This window comes from Dermochelys coriacea, chromosome 3, assembly GCF_009764565.3.
Source record: "Dermochelys coriacea isolate rDerCor1 chromosome 3, rDerCor1.pri.v4, whole genome shotgun sequence".
NCBI lineage: Eukaryota > Metazoa > Chordata > Testudines > Dermochelyidae > Dermochelys > Dermochelys coriacea.
This window is the reverse complement of record NC_050070.1, coordinates 68201947-68222420: the sequence shown is the minus strand read 5'-3', so window position 1 is coordinate 68222420 and position 20474 is coordinate 68201947. Positions and strand designations below refer to the sequence as shown.

The following is a 20474-nucleotide window of genomic DNA, read 5'->3' as shown; positions in this document are numbered from 1 at the left end:
CAGATGTGTCTATATGCATGTTAGATCTTGACATCCCACCCCCACTATTGTGTTGGGAAAAGGTTTATTTTGTCTTATTTTGGTATTTAAAGTTGAACTGCAATGGTTAAAGACTCCAGAAAGTTTCAGATGTTGGGATGTGAGCTAAGTCCTCCTGTTTGGCGAACTGGCTTTAACTGATTTTTACAACATCCATTTTTGGAAAGCCTTTCTCTTCTCTTCAGTCCCTCATGAACTCTCATTTACTGGAGTAGTGACTTCACTAGCACCAAAGATATGCAAATAGCTCTATTTGTATTCTGAATTTCTGTGACAGAAGAGAAGTAATGGTCTCAAGTTGCAGTGGGGGAGGTTTAGGTTGGATATTAGGAAAAACTTTTTCACTTGGAGGGTGGTGAAGCTCTGGAATGGGTTACCTAGGGAGGTGGTGGAATCTCCTTCCTTTGTGGTTTTTAAGGTCAGGCTTGACAAAGCCCTGGCCGGGATGATTTAGTTGGATTGGTCCTGTTTTGAGCAGGGGTTTGGACTAGATGACCTCCTGAGGTCCCTTCTAACCCTGACAGTCTATCTGGGCTGCACGCAATTTACTCTTCTCACTGTGCTTGGAAGACAAGAATAGTAGACAAGGAAGCAAATGCCTCTAGATTCTCTGTTATACTCTGGCCTTTTTCCTTCTTGAGGTACAGGGAAAAATACTTTCAAAATCCAAAGCAGGGAATATGAACTGACATCTCTAATGTGTCTGCTTGGGACCTGCTTAACCCTTCTCCTTCATACTGACTACTTTAGTGCATTTTTCTGCTCTTGAGCTGTGGATGTGGGGAAGAGCCCTGCTGCAGCAGAGTGGAACCTTAGCTAAACACCAGTGTCCTAGTATATTTTGTCTCCTGCATTGTTTTTCAGGACATCCCTCCTCCTAAATGATTAGCTAGATGGTGTCCACATTGAGTGAATTATAGCGATAAGTGCACTATTTAGTACAAATTTCTTAATATGCTGTGGTGATTGGGCATTGTAGAATGGGGCTAAGAGAACCACTGACTGATTGATCTTCCCTTTTATGGTAAGCATGAGGGGGAGGATAGTTAATGTAAATAACATGTGCCATCACACCACTATAGCTATGCTTAGGCTGACCCACAATCTCTCCATTTCAAGTACACCACCACTACAGCCTTGTGTGTATTCTAAGTGTAGCTTGCTTAATGCCAGTTTGAAAACTTAGCATGAACCAGATGGATGAGAAAATGCTTATAGTAGATACCTGAAAGGCTCTAGGTAACCTTAGCCAAATTCAGGGTGGTTTTTTTATACAATTAATAGCATAGGTGTTTGTTTAAACATTTTTTACTCTTATTTATTTAAATTTTCAGTTGGGGGAAATTATAGGGGACTCAGACATTTATTTAATGACAGATGGTGAGATTCAAAATTAAAAGCATAACTGTTAAAACAAATCTCAAACCGAGTATCCTTACATCAAACTCCATTCTCAAGCAGCATTTTTCTTCCTCGGCCTATCTATATTTTCAGTGGGGTGTGTACTGTGAAATTGACATTTAATGATATATTAATCATTCCAAGCATATCTCTAGATGTTTTTGCTGCTGCTTATATTTTTTGTTCTCTTTTCTCCCTGAACTCTGTGCTATTAGTATACATTTCTAGCATCTGAAGGCATGGTGGGCTCTTGCTGTTTGGTTTCACACTTGAACTTTTCCTTGAAGGAACTGTACAGTCCTCTCATTTAAAAAGGTGGTAGAGGAAAAATGTGTATATTACAATTAAGATCCTCTAGCTGGCATTTTCTGTGATTAATCAACTATCACTAAACAAGGGGAAAGATGCATTGGTCTAAAACAGGTGGGTGGTATTTGTCTCGACAATTCTTTCCTCAAGCTGTAGCAATTTTTAGCCTTGTATAAACAAATGCTGGAATAATATACCCAGGGTCATGGTGAATTCTCCATCACTGCCAATTTTAAATCAATTGTGTGCTTTTTAAAAGATATGCTGTAGGGATTATTTTGGGGAAGTTCTATGGTTTGTGTTACACAGATTAGAGCAGATCAGTGATCTCTTCTTGGAATGTATGAGTATAGTTTTGTCTGAACATCTTTTTTGCCCTTTTTTTCCTTTCATTTGAAATCCCTTAAAGTGCAAAGCCTGACTTCCACCTTTCAAAGCTTTTGGAGTAGGCCAGGGGATGACATGCAGTGATGTGGGGAACCTGTTAAAATCACCATGCTTCTATGGAAGTGCCTGTGCAGAGTATTCCATTTAGGTATTATGTAAAATGAGTTCCCTGCAGTTGGATTGTTGCATTTTTGGCACTGACTTGTGGCCTGTGCTAACATTATACTTAAGAGTTAAATATTTTTTTTGACAGATTTGTGTAATGCTGGAGCCGATAATCCAAAAGCAAAAATCAGTTGAATGCAGTTACCATTTTTTCATTTAATAGAATGACACTAAGGAACTGGGTTAGCCCCCTCAAGCAACCAGTTTATAAATAGCTGTCCATTACTAGGAGCTATAGCATAAGGAAGGAGCAACCTGTTCTACCAAATCCTCCCTGTTGCCACCCAATTGTCATGTAACATTTGTTGCCAGCCTGCTTTTCATGTGATATGAAAGGGAGTGATAGATTGTTCAAGCCTCCAGGGCTGAAATGTGTTGCATTGTGTATAGGTGAGGAGATAGGAATAGCTAGTGCTGTGGTTTTAAAATTTAGGCTGCTAGGAAGGAAGGAGATTGAAGTCCAGGACCTCCAGGATAGCAATCTCAAATACTTCTAAGGTCAGAACTGCAGGGTCTTACTGTGTAAATGAGAGTGCAGGGAGAAGGGGGTTAGATTTATTATAAACAGGAGGAAAGCCTTTTGGGAAAGGAGGGGCCTATACGGGAAGGATGGAACCAGATTCCTGGTATGTAAAATTAAAGTTTAAAAATTCCTTTACAACCAAAGGGCTGGGGGGGGGGGGGTGACAAGAGCACATGGTTCAGACAGATATCCCTTAGAGGATCTTATCTATTAAGGGGGATTGTGTATATCTTAATAAGGAGAGAAGTTGATAAAGTACAGCTAGGAACTAAAGAGAAACAGTCAAATGAGTCTTACTCAATTACATCAAGTAACAGCAGACAGCTACATAGTGACAAATTTTATAAGTGCGTGCATACAAATGAATCAGAGCCAGTATTAAGAGGATATTGATATAATAGGCATCTTCAACTTGGTGGAATGATAATCTATTGGACATAGCAGTACCATCGTACAAAATACACAGGAACGACACTAGGTCATGCTGCTGGGGAGTAGCATATGTGAAAGTCAAATATAGTAATCTTAAAGGAATTAAACTACCATAGACTCTCTATGGACAAATTCCATGTTTCAATAAGAATATAACAGTAGGGATGGTGAGAAATGCTCCAGCCAGTTAGAGAGGCTATTAAAAGAAAAGTCGGTAATAATGGGGGATTTCAACTATCCCGCTAGTGACTGGGTACATCACCTTAAGATGAGATGCAGATAAATTTTCTAGATACCATTAATGACTGCTTCTTGGAGCAGGTAGTTCTGGAACTCCTCAGGGGAGAGGCAGTTCTTGATTTAGTCTTAAGTAGAGCACAGGGTCTGGTTTGAGAGAGAACTAACTAAACCACTCAGTACTAGCAACGCTAATAAATTAAATTTAACATTGTGGGGAGGATGGAGACACCATAGTAGCATTTAACTTCAGAAAGGGACCTACACAAAAATGAGAGCATGGAATGAGAGCATGAGAAAACATGGAAATTAAAAAGTATAGTCAAATACCTGCAAGCTGCACAGAAACTTAAAAAACCCCACCGAATGTGTACCTCAAATTAAACAGAACCAAAAAGTACCACTGTGGCTAACAAAGTAAAAAGCAGAGGCAAAAGGCATCTTTTAAAAATTGTTAAATACTGAGGAAAACAAAGCATAAATATGCAAAAAATGTAAGTACATTAGAAACAGGAACTGTGTCACTACAAATCCATGGTACACCCATACCTTGAATACTGCATGCAATTTGGTAACATCTCAAAAGAGATTAGAATTAGAAAAAGTACAGAGAAAGGGAACACTGATTATGGGCATGGAACAGCATCTCTATGAAGAGATTAAAAAAACTTTTCAGCTCTGAAAAGAGACAGCTAAGGGAATAAGAAAGGTCTAGAAAATTGTTACTGCTATGGACAAAGTGAATAAGGCAGCAGGTTTAAAACAAAAAGGAAGAAAACTTCACACAATGCATAATCAACCTGTGAAACTCATCATGGGGATGCTGTGAAGGCCAAAACTAAAAAAAATTAAGTTAATGAAAGATGGCTAAGATGGTCAGGGATACAACCCCTTACTCAGGGTCCCTAACCTCATTGTCAGAAGTGGGTGATGGGATGGATCACTCAATTGCCCTGTTTTGTTCATTCCCTCTGAAGTGCCTGGCATTGGCCATTGTCAGAAGAGAGGCTAATGGACAAGTGTTCTGAGCCAGTCTGGCCATTCTTATTTTCTTAAAAGGTCTACAGCAGTAACTATGCCTATGCTAAAATGGGGTAGATGATGAAAGCCATCAGCTAATCTACTTGACTTACTGGTCCTTAACTTTTCTTTAAACCCTTTGGGCTTTCTGAAGGGATAGCTGTACAATGCCAACAAAAGTAAAATGCATCTATCTGAAAAACAGGCAGACACAGTGCTTCAACGTGCCAAAACAGTCTTAAATGTTAAATCTCCTTTTCAGTGTTATGACCCTAAATTCCCCCAAACAACAAAGAAGTTTCTGTATCATTTAACAAGCTAGGACAATTTTTGGGTTTGAGTGCATCACACTTCTACAGCAGCTAGTGCACTTTCTATGCTTTACTTATTAATAGTCCAGATAATTTGAAATCTTTTTCATCACTGTTCTATACTGTCTAGGGCAGGGGTAGGCAAACTTTTTGGGCTGAGGGCCACAGCTGGGTGGGGAAATTGTATCCAGGAGGGCATGCAGTATGCAGGAATGGGCTCAGGGCAAGGGTTGGGTGCAAGGTGCAGGCAGGGGACTTAAGGCAGGGAGTTGGGGGGCAGAAGGGGTTCAGGCTCCCACCTAGAGCCACTTACTTAAAGCAGCTCTGGGGTGGCAGCAGCACGGTCCAGGGCAGGCTCCCTGCCTGCCTGCACCTCACTGCTCCAGGAAGCAGCTGGCACCATATCCCTGCACAGCCCAGGGGGTGGGGGTGGCACAGGGCTCTGCCCACTGTCCTTGCTGCACCTCCAGGTACAACATTGGTAACTAATATTTTTACAATTGAGGGCTAATGATGCACTAGGCTGTGGCCCAGCACACAGTTTTCTAGTTTTAATAGAGCCCATCAGATAAAAAGCACATTCCTTCAGGCTTTTTAAAAAGAAGCTTCAGTCATTTATGCATTCCTTACTTTTCACAAACTCTGTAACAATTGAGTTTTACTACATAAACCAATGTAGGTGTACACATTTACAGAAACTAGATCTTAAAATTCACACAAGTACTTGTGCTTTGCAGTCAGAACATACCATGTGATCTCTTACCAATAACTAAGCAACAAGAATATTTGTCAATCCCCAAAATTAAAGCATGTGAAAAGGTTTGAACAACAGTGAATTCACATTTAATCAAAATCGGATGCTGATGGGGGCTGGGTCGATTGAGGATGTTGATGCGCTGTCCATCTGCTCAATTTTACCTCAGTTGTAAGCATTTTTCCATTTTGCTTATTGGCTCTGTTGAAATTTGCACACAGGATTTTAGTCATGTGGTAAACAGCTCTGTGGTTTCCTATCAGCAGCAGCTTCAGCTGCTTACTTTCCTTGCTATTTGCTTTCTTATTCTCCTCCTCTGCCTTTCTCAATAGTTTGTTGGCCTTAATATGCAGGAGTATTTCAGTTCCTTCTTTCCTTGATGGGATGCCATGTTTCTTGGCTTATCCGATTCTTGTTCTGCCTCTGTTGACATCCACCTGGGAATGCCACGGCTTAAATCTCATTATCTCGGAGCACTGCCCATTTTTCTTCTAGTCCAGTCTGTCTCACCTCTGCTTTTGGCAGTGCCTCCAATCTGTTCCTTAGGTAAAGTTAGGATTTCTCACAGTATGTTTTGATTTTATACTTTTTTCTTTACCACTTTCTGTTCAAAGCTGATCTTAACTTGCTAGGTCAGATCCTTAGCACAGTTCAATGAGCAACTTGCCATTTTGGTTGATTGTTCCCAATGCATGCTTTCTTCAGATGCTCTTCCCATTCCTTGGTTGTCATGTTCTACTTTAGCATTAAAGTCACCTGTCACAAGGAGTAAGTCATGTTTAGATATTCTGTTGGTCACATTTTAGAGGCAATTACAGTACATAGTGCCATATGATTGACATCTTTAAGAATTTGGTTTGGAGTCTGCTGTATATGATGGATTCAGGTTCCCAGTTGATTGATTTTTTCCTCCTTCCCCCAAATCAGTCATAATGAGCACTACTCCCTGAGCGTTTGTGTCACAACAACCAGAATAAATGAGATTTCTTCTCTTGCTTGATCTAGATCAATCTTATCTCATTGATGCTCAGGATTCAAGTCCACAGTTGTCCATCTCTTTCACAAGCTTGAAGATCTTTGAGGTTTGAAAAACCATTCTCACATTGCACTAACCAACTCTGAAGTGTTTTTGTTATGCCAGCATCAAACATTTTGGGGTCTTGGCATCCAGAGACTAGCTTTCACTAGGAGACCTCCTGCAGCACGCGGGGTTGACAGTGTCCATTTCTACTGTAACGGTAGTGTGGTGGTTTTTGTAACCAGTGAAGTGTTTTCACAAGACTAAGTGGTTGGCCTTGGGCTCAACCCTCCCCATTTTATCCAGGCTTGGGACCAGCAGCCACCTCAACGTGCAACAGGCTGGATTCAGGCTCAAGAGATCCTGTGTACATCGGATACTCACACTAAGGGCATCACAGAAAAACATAGAATGGCAAGCTTCCCTATTCATTTTTTTTTTCTGCCAAGGCTTTTGATAGTCCACAGGAATAAATTGTGGAATGTTCTTCAGTACTACATAATGCCAGTTAAAGTAGTCAAGATCATCAAGGCCACATACAGAGATGCAAATTGATCTCTAAGGGTGAACAGCCAGAGTGGTTCAATGTGGCTATTGGCATGAAATGGCTACATGTTATTTGACATAGACTTAATTATCCAGTTTATGACAATTAGCAACATAAACACCAGTATATCATGGTAGATGACAAATGCCTAGACTGGTTTTCACCATGTGTGCCAACAGTGATGTGGAAAGAAGATTTTTTTTTTTTAAGTTAAACAGCAGACAATTTAGCAAAAATAGAAGGTGAAGCAGGGCTCAAAATTAGTTTTGCTAAAACAAATATCCTTGAAACTCAGATGTGCGGCAACAGCACCATATAAAAGGCAAATCGCATCAAAGTAGTACAGTTCATCTACATGAGTGCAGCACCATATGAGCCAACTGTGACCTCAAGGATAGGAAAGGGATCCATAACATTTACTCAACAATGCTTAGAAATCAAAGATACAGCACTAGAACAAAACTGAGAATTTTCAGTTGAGATCATCAAGATTAAACCATCTTGATGCTAACATACAGCTGAGAGCTGGAGATCTACAAAACTATACACCTTTGAAAATAAGTGCCTACAAAAGATTCTGGGTATTGTTTGGAAAGACTTCATCACCCACCAGCAGCTTGTTTCCACCCAAATCAGAAGGAAATGCTGGACATATTTGGGATATGTAGTCTAGTGGCCCATACACAGACTCCCACATGAAGCTGTCAAGTGGAAACTCCTAGTGTGAAGCAACAATGCATGCAAGAGAACCCTTAGCAGGGAGGGCAGAATCATCAATATCAAAGATTCCAAGGCCAAAAGGGACCATTGTGATCTAGTCTGACCTCCTGTATAACATAGGCCATAGAACTTCCCCCAAATAATTCCTAGAGTATCTCTTAACACCACAGGGCAAATGGGAGCAGCAGCAAGTGACAGAAAGGAATGGAAAAGACTGGTATCCATCCTGTGCATTAACACTGGCATGGGAAGAGGGTTACACCAAAAATAAATAAATATTTATATTCTGTAATCTGTGCTTGTGCAAGGGATGTGGGTATCCCTTATCTCCAGAGAAGCCACTAGCTTCACCGCCTACCTTCAAACCTGACATCTTTCTGGCCAGGCTCATTTTAGTAGTCCCTATTGAACCCGTCAACAATACATCTTATTGAGTCAGAGGGGTTGCATTTGAACAAGACTTCCTACAATAAGCAATATTGCCATGAATTGTATAGTTAGCTAATAAATGTCTGTCTGAATACATCCTTTGTGTATATTCTCCTATTACAGAAATTTAAACATGTAATTTCTGTTAAGTCTACCACATTTAGCCTTTTCAGGTACATCCATGATCAGCTAGACATATTACTAAAGCATGGAATTTTAAAACTCACTTTAAAATAAAGCTACTAAGCATGTGTTGAACTTCAGTTGTTTAAGAGGAAAAACGCTAAAAACTAGTAGATTATTGAGCACTTCCAAGGATAAAGATTACAGAGATTTTTTAAAAGTTAAAGCTACTTAGAGATTTAAAGTGTAATTAGCGCAAGCGCAGAACAAAAACTGGGCAAAAATAAGAGGAACAAAGTAATCAAAATAAATGTGTAGAATTTATTTTTCTCTGCATATAAGTGGGTTCTTCAGAAATGTAATTACCGGTATTTTAGCAAACGAAGCAACCTGGGGAGTTCCCCCTCCCCAAAAGAACTAAAGATTTTATGGGTAGAAGTCTTTTTGGATAGCATACAGTTACCAATCAAAGTTTCCACTGGTTGGGCTGGGAAGCATTGGTTGGGCTTTAGGAGTAAATTCACTAACCTTTTAGCTGTACAGCTCCTAGTAACGGTAATAAGACTCTCTGGGCTGAAGTTTGCACACACCACACTGAGAATGTATCTGAGTACTTTTGCGGGAGTATCAGCTCATCAGAAAAAAATATAACCTTGGTCCTTGCTTTGAAGTAGGCTAGCTTGCCCACACTATTCCATACTGAGATCTTCAATCTAACTTGAAAGAAAAAAAAAAAAAAAGTAAACACTGCACAAAATCATTTTTACTTCAACTATTTATCTTCCTGGGGAGAGAAATCACAATAGATTACTGTATCAGGACAAACCTGTATTGCAGATTTTTTTATGCTGAGAAACAGTGTAGTCTTATTTTAGGCTCCCACATTGTACCTCCAGACTGATGGCACTTTACTAACAATTCAGAATCACTAGGTTTGTGATCTGAAGTGGTTCTGTCTTAATGTCTACACTTCACTAGGATAGGACAGCCCCATAATTAAACTTGTTTCATTCCTTGCACAGGGCACAAATGGTTTGGAATGTTCCATCTATCAAGTGATATCGGTGGCTGAACATCTGTCAGTTATAAAATCATGTCAACAATTACATTATTCCCACACAGCTGTTTCCCTTGCTTGTTCCACTGCACAATGAACAAAAATCTGAGGGGGAGATGGAGGGAGAAGAGAAAGATGACCTTGTACTTTAAATGGGTATTTTATTACCTTCCTTCAACACTCATATTTGAGCAATATTCTCGTATCTCCTATGCGGATAATGAAATCTGACTGATAATGCAGGTTAGCTAAAGGAGTATTTCTGAAATAGTCTTATTTACTGTCCAGCTATGTTATCAAATTGGATAGTAACAATTGTTTTTGTCCCTTCAGAAACACTTTTCCTTTATTTTCTAACACAGAAACCCGGTTTTCTTCTGTTTGTAGACAAATCTTCCCAGGGCACCATCACCAAATAGTTCTGCTCAGAGTGGCTGGTACTACACACCACAAGGGGAGTGCTCAGTGGGTTCTGGTCACAGAGGCTTGTTATTTCAATTCTCAGCAGAATGATTTTTTGAAAATATGCAGTATCTGGAGAACATTTCATAACATGACCATTTAAATCCACATTGTGAGCAAATTAAATTCAGCATTCATGGTTACACATTAAAAGAAAATTCAACACAATCTCATTCTGGCCTCCTAGCCTAAACCACATCATACATAACAGAAGATGAAAACTGGTACAGAACAGTGGTCAGAACTTTGCAATTTTAAGTGAATATTAAATCATGTACTAAAGCTGACTCCTTGACTCCATACAAACATGTATAGAAAAGAGGTAGTATTTTGTTGGCTATTAGAATATAGTACATAAGAGGTCAAATTCATCCTTAGTTTAACTCCTTTAACATCAGTAGAGTTACATAAGGGATTAATCTGAATGGCTGCATTGTACCCCATATGCCATAATGAACTTTCACAGGCAGTGTGCATACATTGGTTGGTCTTTCTTGACTTGTTCCATCATTTAACAGCCTCCCCATGTCAGCCTTGCCACATGATCTGTTTTCTGCTTGCTAGGCTTTATGAACCCTAAGAGTTCCAGTTCTGAAACAGCTCTAATAAAACGAGCGCTGAAAGTTCTTGTAAAGGAAATTAACAAGTATATATGTCATGATTAAAATAACTGAATTGAATGAAGTAATCACTTACATTTCTCTCTAGTATAGGAGAGATTTATTGGTGCATAGTAAGCACAAGACTGAAATTCATTTAAATCAAGGCAACATGACCTCTGACCTACACGATAAAGTATCTCTTGCTCTAACTCAGGCATTCTCTAACTGGGGGTCAGGACCCCTCAGGGGATCATGAGGTTATTACATGGGGGGTTGCGAGCTGTCAGCCTCCACCCCAAACTACACTTTGCCTCCAGCATTTATAATAGGGTTAAATATATAAAAAAGCTATTTTAATTTATAAGGGGGAGTTGCACTCAGAGGCTTGCTATGTGAAAGGGGTCACCAGTAAAAAAATTTGAGAACCACTGCTCTAACCTGTGCAGCTCCTAGCTGTTTGGGTTGGATGTGGTGGTGACTATGGAGAGGTAAGGCGAGAGGGCTACAAAATATTAATTTTGTAAACTCATAAAATATTTAGGGTTATTTTGTTTGTACATCCCTGGACAACAAAACTGGAAGAATGAGGGGAAGAACCCCAACCACCTGAATGAAACCCATCCTCTGGTTGCAGAAACAATGCCCCAGCTTTTGACTTCAATTCAAGCATTAATGCATAATAGGTGAGGTGATGCCTTTGATGTGCTTGTTTGTGCCATTCATCTCTCAACACCTAGATATACTTGATTTTAAATGGTAAAGGATTTAACTTTCTTAGAAATATTAAATTCAAGTTGACATTTTTAAAGGAAATCTATAATATGCTACGGAACAATGAAATTTGGCTATATTACACTAACAACATTCTGTGGCACTTGGGACCTCACCTCGCCCAACCCTAAAAGAATTAAGGTTTTGGCAAAAAGCGCCATATGACAAAATGGTCAATCCTCCTTTTGTATTTTTTTTATTATAAGAAGATTGCTTGAAAAGTATTTAGCCCTCTTTCAGTCAGTTCTCAGTACATGGGGAAGCTGCATTTGTAAAAGCTTTGTTCATCCACGAGAAAAAGCCACTGGTTTGCACGTATGTGAACATTAAAAAATAAATTCAAGCGAGAAACAACAAAGGATACTGGATAATTTCATCCACCTGGTCTGTGGCCACTGAATCTGGGTCTGTTCCCTCAACCGCCGTTACCACAGTTGAAAAGGCCTAAAGAGCAAAGATGATAAGATGCATAACCCCTCCAATCACACACATCTCAGAGACAGTACTTGCATTACACAGGCTTTTCTGTGAACAAGCGCATCAGCAAATATTAAAAGGCTAAAGAAGAAAAAGTAGCTCTGTAAAGCATAACATTTGGTTTCCACTGAACATAAACAAGGTACAAGCAGCAACAGGGATTTTCATTGTTGGGATAGCAGTGCTGGTAATAAATGATGGCCAGCACTAGGAGGGGAGGTTGAGTGGGATGGTGATTTGGGGGCCTTACAAGTACTTGCAGGGATAGGAGTCAGTGTGGCATGAGAAGACTTTGGCTTTGATGGCACTGAAGAGAAACAAAAACAAAACGAAGAAAAGCATGCAAATAAAAAGTCAGCAAAACCTAGAGACTATACACATATATAGTTAATATTTTCATCTTCACATACCTCTAACCAGTCAACAAGATTTATTAATCTGCCGCACTCCAAATGAAGTTTATACACTATGCATATGTCAGGAGCAGTATTAGAAATACATCCGATGTCACTTTTCAAAGTTTGATTCTGATAAAAAAAATAGAGAAAATGAAGGCAGTAGTTTTCACCGCATATTTTATCTTTAAAGATCTCTAGTGTTGAAAGAGAATATGATCAACCCCAGATAACTCAGGAAGTTAGTATTGTCAGTATTTTTTCATATTTATTGTTTGTGCCTCTAGAAGTCTGGTGATGAGTGCAAAAAAAACCCAAAACCCCAACACAAATCCACTGGGGACATAAGAAATTAAATGATGCATCATCTGGTTTGCAAAAAGAAGTTACTCACCTTGTGCAGTAACCACATCTTTGAGATGTGTCCCTATAGCTGCTCCCCTTTAGGTGTGCTTGCGTCCCTGCACTGCTGATTGAAGAACTTCGGTAGCAGTGTCCGTTAGGCCCGCACATGCGCTGTCTCTCCTTGTGCCCTACCACGAGGAGAGTCAGCGCGCATGGGCTAACCTCCCTTAGTTCTTTCTCTAACGCAGAGTAATAGAAAAGAACTCCGAAGTAGAGGGGAGGAGGGTGGGGTTGTGGAACACACATCGGGACACACATCTTGAAGAACCATCATTACTGCACAAGGTAAATAATTTTTTTCTTCTTCGAGTAACGTCCCTATGGGTACTCCACTATAGGTGACTCCTGAGCAGTATCCCTGTTGGATGGCGGGGAGTTTGGAGTTGGGTCAGTTGCAGATGACAGTACTGTGGTGCCGAAGATGGCATTGGAGGTGGAGTCCCCAGTGATTACATAATGTTCTGAGAAGGTGTGGACTGATGCCCATATCACCACTCTACAGATCTCTGATAGGGACATTCTTGAAGAAGGCGATGGATGAGATTTACCTCTTGGAGTGTGTGCGAATACTATAAGGAGGGATTATATTGCAAACTTGATAACATTGTCTAATGCAGTTTGAGACCCATTTGGAGAGTCTCTGGAGTAATATTGCCAAGAGCATTGGACCTTTCTGCAACAGAGAGGAAGAGCTTAGGAGAGTTTCTGAAAGTCTCTGTCCTATCCAGGTAACAGGAAAGGGGTCTCCTGGCTTCTAATGTGTGTAATATAGCCTTGCTGTTGTCTCAGTAGAAGGCTGGAAGGTGAATCAATTGATTCATGTGCAATGGAGAGGTTAACTTGGGGATGTATTTTGGATGTGGCCTGAGCATAACCTTGTCCCAAAAGAATACTGTGTGTGGAATGTGCTATCAGAGCTGCCATTTCTCCTATTCTCCTATCTAGGGCGATTGCTTACATACCTCTCAATGAAAACGGTCTTTCTGATAGCAAACAGGTGGCCATGGGTTTGAAGGGAGACCTAATCAGTCCTTTCAATACCAAGTTTGCATCCCATGTGGAGACACGAAGTCAGGGCTGTGGGAAAAGGTTTACTAGACCCCTGAGGAATCTTAGTGATTGGGTGTGATAGCACTGAGTATCCCTCTACTTATTGGAGGAAGGCTGCTATAGCTGCTAGGTGGACTCCAAGAGCTGAGAGATAATCCCAATCTTTGTAGGGTCAGTACATATTCTAGGATCTTTGGAATAGCTGCAGATGTTGGGGAAATCTGTTGGGAAGAACACCAAAAACAGAAAATGGACCATTTTTGCAGGTAAGTATGGTGTGTTGAGGACTTTCTATTGTGTAGTAATACCTCTTGTACCTCCTTCAAGCAGGAGTTCTCTAGGTGTTGGAGCCATGAAGGAGCCACGCCTTGAGGCGAAGAATCCCTAGGTTGGGATGTGGGGTGCGTCCTTTGTTCTGTGAGAGGAGGTATGGAGTACACTGGAGAGAGATCGGAGGGCATGTTGCGAGGTATGACAAGTAAGGGTACCAGGTCTGTCTTGGCCAAGTAGGAGCAATCAAGTATAACATGTGCTCTCTCTTTTTATTTTTATCAGGACTTTCCACAATAGGGAAAAAGGAGGAAAGGCATAGAGAAGGTGAGGAAGAGAGCATTGCCCATGGACTATTGTCCTATCCCTGATCTGGAGCAGTAGCATAGGTAAGTGGCGAACTGTTCTGTGGTTGGTGTGCCCCACTGCCTGAATAGGTCATGAAGTGCAGCTGGTATCAGGTGGGCCAAATCGCACCTGGAGCTGCAGCTAGCAAGAGATGTCAAGAGTAACAAGAAGGGTTTCTTCAGGTATGTTGGCAACAAGAAGGAAGTCAAGGAAAGTGTGGGCCCCTTACTGAATGAGGGAGGCAAGCTAGTGACAGAGGATGTGGAAAAAGCTAATGTACTCAATGCTTTTTTTGCCTCTGTTTTCACTAACAAGGTCAGCTCCCAGACTGCTGTGCTGGGCATCACAAAATGGGGAAGAGATGGCCAGCCCTCTGTAGAGATAGAGGTGGTTAGGGACTATTTAGAAAAGCTGGACATGCACAAGTCCATGGGGCCGGACGAATTGCATCCGAGAGTGCTGAGGGAATTGGCGGCTGTGATTGCAGAGCCCTTGGCCATTATCTTTGAAAACTCGTGGCGAACGGGGAAGTCCCGGATGACTGGAAAAAGGCTAATGTAGTGCCCATCTTTAAAAAAGGGAAGAAGGAGGATCCTGGGAACTACAGGCCGGTCAGCCTCACCTCAGTCCCTGGAAAAATCATGGAGCAGGTCCTCAAAGAATCAATCCTGAAGCACTTAGAGGAGAGGAAAGTGATCAGGAACAGTCAGCATGGATTCACCAAGGGAAGGTCATGCCTGACTAATCTAATCGCCTTTTATGATGAGATTACTGGTTCTGTGGATGAAGGGAAAGCAGTGGATGTATTGTTTCTTGACTTTAGCAAAGCTTTTGACACGGTCTCCCCCGCATTCTTGTCAGCAAGTTAAGGAAGTATGGGCTGGATGAATGCACTATAAGGTGGGTAGAAAGCTGGCTAGATTGTCGGGCTCAACGGGTAGTGATCAATGGCTCCATGTCTAGTTGGCAGCCGGTGTCAAGTGGAGTGCCCCAGGGGTCGGTCCTGGGGCCCGTTTTGTTCAATATCTTCATAAATGATCTGGAGGATGGTGTGGATTGCACTCTCAGCAAATTTGCGGATGATACTAAACTGGGAGGAGTGGTAGATACGCTGGAGGGGAGGGATAGGATACAGAAGGACCTAGACAAATTGGAAGATTGGGCCAAAAAATCTAATGAGGTTCAATAAGGATAAGTGCAGGGTCCTGCACTTAGGATGGAAGAATCCAATGCACCGCTACAGACTAGGGACCGAATGGCTCGGCAGCAGTTCTGCAGAAAAGGACCTAGGGGTGACAGTGGACGAGAAGCTGGATATGAGTCAGCAGTGTGCCCTTGTTGCCAAGAAGGCCAATGGCATTTTGGGATGTATAAGTAGGGGCATAGCGAGCAGATCGAGGGACGTGATCGTTCCCCTCTATTCGACACTGGTGAGGCCTCATCTGGAGTACTGTGTCCAGTTTTGGGCCCCACACTACAAGAAGGATGTGGATAAATTGGAAAGAGTACAGCGAAGGGCAACAAAAATGATTAGGGGTCTAGAGCACATGACTTACGAGGAGAGGCTGAGGGAGCTGGGATTGTTTAGTCTGCAGAAGAGAAGAATGAGGGGGGATTTGATAGCTGCTTTCAACTACCTGAAAGGGGGTTTCAAAGAGGATGGCTCTAGACTGTTCTCAATGGTAGCAGATGACAGAACGAGGAGTAATGGTCTCAAGTTGCAATGGGGGAGGTTTAGATTGGATATTAGGAAAAACTTTTTCACTAAGAGGTGGTGAAACACTGGAATGCGTTACCTAGGGAGGTGGTAGAATCTCCTTCCTTAGAGGTTTTTAAGGTCAGGCTTGACAAAGCCCTGGCTAGGATGATTTAACTGGGACTTGGTCCTGCTTTGAGCAGGGGGTTGGACTAGATGACCTTCTGGGGTCCCTTCCAACCCTGATATTCTATGATTCTATGATTCTATGGTTTATCTCCCACTCATGGTTGTGTGGGAACCTGTGACAGACAGTCCGCTATCAAGTTATGTGTGCCCAGGAGGTAAGCTGCTGACAGTGTGATGCCATGGGAGATATACCAGTTCCATAGTCTCATTGCTTCTGCACAATGGGAGGGCAACCCTGGCTCCCCCTTGTCGACTTATGTAGTACATACATGCCATGTGGTCTGTTAGGAGTCTTGTTTGTGATCCCTTGATCAGTGGGAGGAAATGCATTCCTGACCGCCCTTAGCTCTAGTCTAGTATGTTTGCTTCGTAAACTGATCTGAAGCACACCTGGAGGCATCGCATCTGAAGCCTGGCACGTTGTATCATCGCTGCCCCTTCTGCCATATGCCCCAAGAGTTGGAGGCAGCGTCTGGCTGATATTTGTGGGCTCTTTCGAATGTTCTCTATGAGTGTGGCCAAGAAGAGGAAACTGCATTGAGAAAGGAGTGCTCTGGCCTGTAACTAGTTGAGGTCGGTGCCTATGAATCCCGGGAGTTGAACTGGAATGAGGGTCGATTTCTGGGCATTGATCTGTAGGCCCAGTTCTGTGAAAAAGTCTATTGCAGATTTGGTGAGTCAGTGAGGGACTGAGTTTGGAGGAGGCAATTGTCCAGGTAGGGGTAAATCATGATCCCTTAGGAACGTAACTGCACGGCCACTTCTGAGAGAACCTTGGAGAATATTCTCACAGCAGATGATAGCCTAAAGGGCAGTACTCTGTACTGATAGTAGCCTTGTCCTAGGTTAAATCTAAGGAACCGTCTGTGAGATGGTAGGATTGAGATATGGAAGCAGGTGTCCTGAAGGTAGACGGCTGAAAACCCATTTGCCTTCTCTAATGCTGGAATAATTGTTGCTAGAGTGACCATCTTGAATTTTTGAGCTCTGACAAACTTAAGTACTCTGAGGTCTAATATGGGTCTCCAACCTCCCTTCTTCTCGGGTATTAGGAAATAATGAGAGTAAAACTCTTTGCCTCATAGATGTTGAGGTACCGGTTCTATGGCTCCTAACCGGAGGAGATGATGATCTCTCTCTTGTTGTAGTAAATTCTTGCAAGAAGGGTCCCTGAAGAGGGACAGGGAAGGGTGTTGCTGAGGGGGGGAGGTAAAATAGAATACACATTATGAACAATCTCCAAGACCCACTGGTCCGATGTTATGCATTCCCAGATGCTGCAGAACGTTACGAGACGGTGGCCAAATGGGTGGAAAGCAACGGTCAGCTGTAGTGGTTGGGGGTAGTGGTCTATTGTAGCATTGACTAACATGTTAAAACTGGTGCTTGGAAGTGGATGGCTGGGATGTGAAAGACTGTGGGGCAGACTATTCATGACTAGTAAACTTAATTTTCTTCCTCTGAGGCTTGTAATAGCGTTGAGTTGGGTATTGGAATATGGTTTGTAGTGGGGCTGCAGACTAGATTTTTTCTTGTCCTGGTGTGTAGATGCCCATGCCCAGTGAGCAGAGAGTAGCCCTAGACTCTTTTAGGGAGCAAAGAGAGGAATCCATCTTCTCTGCAAAGAGCTTGGTGCCTTCAAAGGGAAGGTCTTCAACAATTGACTAGACCTCACTAGGGAAGCTCAACAGATGTAGTCATGGAACATGTCACATAATCAACACCATGGAGATGGACCTGGGGCTGTGTTGGCTGCATCGAGAGCAGACTGTAGTGTTGTCTTGACCACTAACTGTCCCTCCTGAACGATGGCTTTGAATTGGTCGCGGTGCATGTCAAGCAGCTGATCAATAAAACTGCTGATTTTCTAGTAGTTCACATAGTTGCATTTCACAGTTAGGGCTTGGTAATTGGCAATTCAATAGGCAGAAGAGTAGGCTTTATTTCCAAAGAGGTCCACCAAATGCTTCCAATCCTCATTGTAGGGAGCGGGCCTCATTTGTTGTTGATGGCCATGAGAGTTGACAGCGTCCATCACAATGGAGTTGGGTGGAGGGTGGGAGAAGGAATTTCATCTCCCTTGCTGTGGCATAATATTTTTTGTTGGCCCACTTGCATGTAGGCGCTACAGATGCTGGGGTCTGCCATGTGGTTTTTGCGGGATCCAGAAGAACCCCATTAATAGGGAGGGCGATTTTTGAGGATGAGGAGGAGTGGAGTATGTCAAGGAACTTGTGATGGGTGCTCTTGACTTCTAATGGTATCTGCAGAGCATCTGCCACACTCTTTGCTAGGTCCTGGAAAAGGCAGAAGTCATCAGCCAGGGATGGTGTGGGAGGCATAATGGCTTCATACGGGAAGAAGGATATGATCCTCAGGTCACCTCTTCCTCAGTGACGCCCTCCTGTTCCACCACAATCTCTTCTGGAAGTTCCGAGGCCCTGGATGCTGCGGCAGAGTGGGAGCGTCTCAGGTAGGACTAGAAGCTTGAGAGGCATGGGCCACTGGCGTGGTGGTGCCAACGGTTGACTGCACCAAGGTGGCAGTGGTGGGACCATCAGAGGGTATGCTCGGGGCACTGTTGGTATTGGGCACCATAGGAGCCTGAGAGAGTACTGTTATATAGCCGCTTCTGGTTCGCTGTCTGAGTCGGCACTAGAGAGCAGGGGCGTGTAGCAGGGAACCCCGTACCACAAGACTGGGTGTGGAGGTCCCAGTACTGAGACAAGGAGACACCAGTATGTTGGATATGCGGAGGTCTCATGAGTGCTGGAATTCCAGTGGTACCAACTGGCTTGGTGCCACTGGCAGTACCGGGAGAATGGAGATCTTGTCCACACTGACCACTCCAGTGCTCAATGGGGCATTGATGACGGTGCTGATGGAGTAGCATGTACCAGCAGCATCTTCTTAGTGGAGTGCTGAGTCCTGTCCTTGTTGTTTGGTGCTGTTAACTCGGTGCCTGTGCCTGTTGGGTCCTTATGTGTGTCAATGGCATCTGCCACTGCAGTTCTTTGTGAGTCATGGGTACTGGACTGAGATTGTCTCAGTGCAGATGGTACAGAGGATTCCCAGCATACTGGAGATCGCTTACGGTCAGCTTGGGGCTCACTATGGGGACTTCCCACTCTGTTTTTCAATGACTTACGAGAGGGGTCAGTGGCTGATTTCTTCAACCCACAGTCCTTGGAAGTTGAGGGCTGTGGGGAAGAATTACGCCTGCCAGGGGACTCTTTGATGGGGGTCCGGGGAGGGTTGGAGGGCTGCCTCCATGAAGATGATCTTCTGGTCTCAACTCCCTGTCCTTGCAAGACCTGGGTCTGAGTTGCTGGCAGAAACCAGGAGTGCTTGTATGCTACAGGGATAGCCTCTTTGCAGGAGAGGCACTTCTTGAAACCCGGTAAACCAAGCATTATCTTGTTGGGGGAAGGGTCCCCAACCAAAAAAAAAAAAGGGGGGGGGAATGAAGCCCTCCCCCATCTTTTTAAGAAAGAAAACAGAAAAGAAGAAAAACTAAAACTATGACTGGGGAGACTAGCTATAGAAATGTAAGTGAAGGTAACGGTCGTACTGGACTGCCAATAGCTCTGTCTCTAGCTGAGGCAGTTGAGAAGGAACTGAGGGGGGTTAGCCTGCGCACACTGGCCAGCCCTGTGGCTAGCTAGGAGAGACAGTGCGTGTGTGGGCGTAACAGACACAGCTATAAAAGTTCTCTGATCATTAGCTTAGGGATGCAAGCACACCTACAGTGGAGCACTCACAGCAGGTATTTTATTAAGTTTCTTCCCCTTCTCTCTTGCTTGTTCTATTTTGTACACCAGAGTAAGGAATATTTAATTCTATAGATCAGGTAAGATAAATTGATTAGCACTTCATCTCTGTCTTCGCTATCTAATAAATAGATGTCAGAGCACTTTTTGCCCTCAGAGAGGGAAGGAATATAAGCATAAATCTGTCTGCATGCATTAACAAGTTTATTTGTTTTTCTTATAATTTTATCTTCCATGTGTATAAACCATCATCTCTCTCTGGTTTGGAAACCAGTACCTGCAAAGCTGAAGTCTGATTTTCAGAAACCATTCCACATGTCAGGAAATCCAAACTGACAACACTTTAGTTAGTTAACTGTGAAGTTAAAAAAGGACCTTATCTAAGAGAAAAAACTTCTGTACTATTGTTGCAATCCATAGCACTGTGATATCAGCTCATAAATTTATCGATAGTACTTTAGCCACATTAACAGGTCAGGAGCTTCCGCTGTGAACACACGTTGATTCTGCTGCTATCAGCTGCTAATAACGGGGCTAAAACCCATACTTCAACATTTGGTTGCATAA

The 20474-nt window shown here is 42.6% G+C and overlaps 1 protein-coding gene across 1 annotated transcript in view; it reads right to left on the bottom strand.

The window, feature by feature from the left end:
- Window positions 1–9616: 9616 nt before the first annotated feature.
- The window catches only part of ORC3 (origin recognition complex subunit 3), an 82018-nt gene continuing 71160 nt past the window's right edge, over window positions 9617–20474 (bottom strand). The window contains 3 exon segments of the mRNA XM_038394738.2: window positions 9617–10551; window positions 11672–11751; window positions 12195–12311. Coding sequence (XP_038250666.1) covers window positions 10446–10551; window positions 11672–11751; window positions 12195–12311 — 303 coding nt within the window. The 3' untranslated portion in view covers window positions 9617–10445.